The 5254-nt window shown below is 50.7% G+C and overlaps 1 protein-coding gene across 2 annotated transcripts; it reads right to left on the bottom strand.

Moving 5' to 3' along the window:
* Positions 1 to 5231, bottom strand: GFOD2 (glucose-fructose oxidoreductase domain containing 2). 2 transcript variants are annotated; one of them, XM_010717851.3, is made up of 2 exons: positions 4784 to 5231; positions 1 to 2179 (listed from the first exon to the last, which is right to left on the bottom strand). In XM_010717851.3, exons 1-2 carry the CDS (start codon positions 5037 to 5039, stop codon positions 1281 to 1283), a joined length of 1155 nt encoding a protein of 384 aa, XP_010716153.1. In that variant the 5' UTR covers positions 5040 to 5231; the 3' UTR covers positions 1 to 1280. The 2 variants fall into 2 exon arrangements, with proteins under 2 accessions (XP_010716153.1, XP_010716154.1); XM_010717852.3 differs by lacking the exon at positions 4784 to 5231 and adding an exon at positions 3852 to 3922.
* Positions 5232 to 5254: the final 23 nt, after the last annotated feature.

Here is a 5254-nt window from a genome sequence, read left to right on the forward strand (position 1 = left end):
TGCCCTTAACAAACAAATTTTTTCATTTATTTCTGTAGAAAACAAGTCAGATACTTTTCAGGAAGGACCAGCTTATGAAACAGTGGTTTGCGTGTTAAAGTACATAAATATACAGGGTTACCATTTTAGTGGGAAACACATTAAAAAAGCTTTCAAGTACACAAAATAAATGTAGTAAAATTGTACTGTCCCTATCACATACCTGCCTCAGAGAGAAACTCTCCTCCCAATGAACAGACTGCCACCCACCAGCTGCCAACAGCCACGAGCTGCAGGAGGGCAGGCAGGACCAGAGGGCTGATATCCAGTGTTTGAGGTTCAGGGCAGACTCCTCAGCTATCAGCATGTGTAGTGTGACAGCTTCCCAGCCGGCACACAGGAGAGCTGCAAGAGGTAGGCAAGCCCACCTTACCTCCACCATCAGATACGTGGAAGGTTAAGGTTTTACAGCTTCATCGGCAGCGATTTCCTGAGCCTCATCTGCGAGCCTGGGAGGACTCCAGGAAGTCACAGAAGTGAGGAGGTGGTCCTGCAGTCACAGCTCTGCTGCTGCCAGGCTGTAAACACAACTGGTGGACATGGAGCTTATGCAGAAAGGCTGCTGGATGCAGTCGGAGTCGCGAGTCGAAGGAATAATGTCTGCAGATATGGAAGGAAAGCACAAAGCGTCACAGCTTTCCCCAACACCATCAGTTGGGATCTCACAGCATCCTTTAAATAACATACTGGTTTAAATTAGTTTGAAAGACATTTGCTGTAGGCAGAAAGCCAACGGGCAATTCGTATTCTACAAACTTTACTCTGTTCCTTCTGGTCTTTGTCCTATGGCAGTTCAGAGATGTGTTACGTCCCTAAACTCTTTAATAAAGTATTACTGAGGAGTAAAACTAGATCAGATTCCAAGAGAGAAAGCGAAGGCATCTGAGCAACAGATGCTCCCAGATCCTGCTCTTCTCACTCTCACTTCAGGAGTGATAAAACAAGAGGGGCCGCGTCCCCTCTCCGAGCCATGCAGTAGCACAGATCCCATGCTTCACTTCACTGCTGCGAGTGCAAAGGGCAATTCAAGTTTTCCTAGGTCTCCAAGACAAGAATTAAACATTTGCAAAAACGGAACGTCTTAAACCAGAACTGTTTCCTTCAGAACATGACATTATTTTACACGCTTAAAAAAACAACAAGAAACTCAAATTATTAAATAGGAATCTTAAAAACCAGAGAGGATTTTTACAGCTGCAGCCGGAAGCATTCACCGTCCTATCTTCCCACAGCAGGAATGCTCACAAGTTATTCCTTTGCAGCGCCTCACACAGGTTTTGGTTGGCATCTGGTTCCTCTGTCATGACCTCCACAGCCTCCCACTCCCCCGACCTGCTGGATTTCTTAATGGCCTCCACTACGCTCTGCATGTACAAGCCATCCTCAAAAGATGCTGCCATGGAGACGGGCTGGTGATCCCACGTCCGCCGATCTTCCTGCTCTTGGAAAGACCGCCGCAGCGCTTGCACCATGTACACCATTCCCTTCAGGTAGAGAAGAGGGATGTCTTTCAAGCCCTTGTCCAAAAGGCCTTTGTTGAGAGTCAGAGAGTCAGTAAACAGCAGTTCTTCTTGCAGCGCTGTGTTCTTCTGCCCATACAGGTCCGTGCCGCGCGCTACGAGGCGCCCGCTGGACCCCACCACCATGACCTCGTGAACGAACGAGCCGGGCATGTTGAAGTTGAGAGTCACAGTGCAGCAGACGCCTTCGCTCATCAGCATCTGGAAAAAGCAGAAGTCATCGCTGGTGACGTGGCGGATCCCGCTGATGGCCGTGTTCTGCTTCACAAAAGTCTTGAGCAGGCCGTGGACCTTCTGCGCCCTCCTGCCGACGAGGTGGCTCAGCAGGTCGATGATGTACGTGCCCATGGTGTGCAAGCCGCCTCCCCCCATCAGCTCGTCGCAGATCCAGCTGTACTTGTGGCTGAGCAGGCTCCCCCCATAAACCCGCACGTCGCAGATCATCACGTTGCCCACGTAGCGCTCTTCTATCAGCTGCTTCATCTTCACAAAGGCGGGCAAGAAACGGAGGACGTTGCCGACGATGCTCATCAGCTTGGGGTAATACCTGGCAGCTGTGACCATCCTGAAGGCGTCCACGGAGGTAGCAGCTTTCTCGCAGATCACGTTCTTCCCTATTCCTGCAACACAAACACCCAAAACCGGCATAGCGCACGTGAGCAAGAAATGCTGACGAGCCCCCAAGGTTGCCAGCAAGCTGCAGTTTTTAGGCTTTCAGAAGCAAAAATCTGGGAACTAAAATAGGAACGCTAAGTGCGGCAAGACTCCAAGTGCTTCCAAGATGCTCGGAGCTGACAAACACCCACAGAGCTCCAAGCAAAGAGAGGATTTTTACATCACGGCAGATGAACTCTGACAGGTTTTTATGCCACCGAAGTGCTGCAGCTATAAAGTCATTTGAATGGCTGCGCAGCCAGAGGAAAAAAATATCATCACGGAGATAAATGCACTCGAGATGAGCGGAGGCTTGATTTTGTATTTTACCATCACTATGAATTTATTAACAGATTAATAGAAATTGAAGGTACTTGGTGGCCTGTGCACAGAATACAATGCTATAACAGAAGGGAGATTAGGGTTAGATGTCAGGAAAGAAGTTTTAACTCAGGAGGTGGTGAGGCACTGGAACAGGCTGCCCAGAGAGCTGTGGGATCCCCATTGCTGGAGACGTTCAAGGCCAGGTTGGACAGGGCTCTGGGCAGCCTGAGCTGGTGGCTGGCAACTCTGCCACAGACTGGCTGGCCTTTACAGTCCCCTCCAGCCTAAACTATGCTGTGATTTTTCCATAAAGTGTCTGGTATGATGCTGTGTTTTGGTTTTAGGAGAAAAAGAACACCTGGTATCTTCCAACAGGCATACTGGGAAGGAGTGGGGAGATGGAGGCACACACAAGGTGCCCCATGCAGCCGTCATTGCAGCCGTTCTATCACAGCCCTCAGCATCTTCTCCACACACAGCTCAGAGCAAACTTCTCACTGCAGACCACAGTGGTCTGGTCCTAGGACACCAGAGCATCAGTCTTACTCCCCAAGACCTATGTTTGTCCTTATCCAGAATCAGACTGGTCTAGTGAAACCCACTCCTCAGCTTTGTCTCTCTTAGCACAAGTTATAATGTTGACTCCAACCACTAAAGCCATCTACCTTCTGTAAATACATCCATGCCGTCAGATGGAAGCCCCAGCTCTTGATTCCCCTTAGTAATGCACCCTAGGCTGCACCCAATGCCCAACTAAACCACTGCTGAAGCAGCAGAGCATTGCTGCGTCCACTGTACGACACTGGGAGCATCCAAGGAGCCTTCACAAACAAGCAGCTGCTGGTTAGCAGCCTCTCAACAAATGGAAGCTCATTCCAAAACACATTCCTTCATGTCACGTCTTGTTTGCATGTGGTTTGGAAAGGCTGCTGTGCTACTGGTCACAGAGATGGGAAGCACAACATGCAAAGAGCAGAGCACGCTTGTTTACCCTGTTTCAAGAACAGGAAATGTGTTTGTCCCAGGACAGAGCAATGATAAGAGCCCTTTCTGACTCCTTCCTCCACAATTAACATATCCACGCTATAATCTGCAGGGACTCCACAAAACCAGAGAGCCAAATAATCTCCTTTGGAAAGATTCCCTAAGCATTGTAAATCAAGAGAGAGAAGTGGAAAGTTCCTCTGCACATTGGGCTCCCAGTGTGAAGCATTACCCACCCTGGAGAGATGGCTTCTGATGCTCTGCCTGCTGAGCCTTGCAGCACACATCACACACCACGTCCCCTCAGCCTGAACCCAGCCCCAGGCTCACCTCACATTGAGGTGCATGCATTTCAGCTGGGGGACATCCACCACAAAGCTGGCGTTTTAGTTCCTCTGAGATCAAAAGAAGCACAAATTTTAGAAGAGCTTCTTGCTTTGCCTGTTATGGAGATAAACCATAGGATTACACTCATCTTCATTGGAATTACGTTCCGGGCTTTGATCTGGTTCACGAACTCAGTTCAGGCTTACTCCTTTGCCCCTGCCACGCCAGGGCTGTACCCAGGCTTATGTACAAATGTCTGTCAGTAATTAACTTAAGCAAACAGCACAGCCTGGAAGCTACTAAAACACCAACCTATTATCATGAATCATTCACAGCCAAGACTTTCCCGATGACAAACATCACTGTGTTGATCTGAACACTCAGAGAAAACACACTTGCCATCTGCCCACCCTCATTCTGTGTTCCCCCAGTGCACTGAATCACAGCAAGCTAAACAAAACTGGCTCAGGATGTGCAAAGTGAAGAGCAAATCACCCTTTCCTACCTTATCCACAGATTGGGTGGGTAGTGAGAGGAGAAGGGGGAATGGTTTTAAACTGAGACAGGGCAGGTTTAGGTTGGATATTAGGAGGAAGTTTTTCACACAGAGGGTGGTGAGGCAGTGGAACAGGTTGCCCAAGGAGGCTGTGGATGCCCCACCCCTGCAGGCATTCAAAGCCAGGCTGGATGTGGCTCTGGGCAGCCTGGGCTGCTGGTTGGCGACCTGCACACAGCAGGGGGTTGGAACTGGATGAACACTGTGGGCCTTTTCGACCCAGGTTGTTCTATGGTATGTCTCAAAGAGTAGCATCAACAACCCAAAACTTAATGCCTCTCTGCATACCGAAGCAGGCTTCGAGAAATCACCCAACATAAAATTATCTTAATAAAGAAAACCCAGATTTTTTGGTCCAAGCCTAAAGACGGAAAGGTACCTAAAGCCTTGACAGCAATCTGCCGGGTGAGCGGCGGGGGGATGTTGATGCAAACCAGGTCCACGTCCTGGTGCAGCAGGACGTCGTCGGTGCGGCTGGTGTAGAAGGAGACGCTCATTTCCTGGGCCAGCTGCCTGGCTTCTTCTTCCGTCGTTCCCCACACAGCCTCGACGGAGAAGCCTTCGGCTCGCAGCATTGGGATGAGGAGGCGGGCGGTGCTGCCGGCCCCAAACACACCCACGCCGGGCAGCTTCATCCTGCGGGGCTCAGGGACGGGGCTCGGCGCGGGCCTGCGAGGGAACGCCGCGCTGCTCCGCGTTCCGCTTCATCCTCGGCCCCTACGGGACGCAAAGCGAGGCGGTCAGCGCCGCGCACAGCTCGCACCGAGACGCGCTCGTTCCGCGTGGCGCTCGCTGGTTTCTATCGACGCCTTTATTCTCGGCGCCCACCGAAAGGACCTTCGGAGGCTCC

Source organism: Meleagris gallopavo, chromosome 13, assembly GCF_000146605.3.
Source record: "Meleagris gallopavo isolate NT-WF06-2002-E0010 breed Aviagen turkey brand Nicholas breeding stock chromosome 13, Turkey_5.1, whole genome shotgun sequence".
Taxonomy (NCBI): Eukaryota; Metazoa; Chordata; class Aves; order Galliformes; family Phasianidae; genus Meleagris; species Meleagris gallopavo.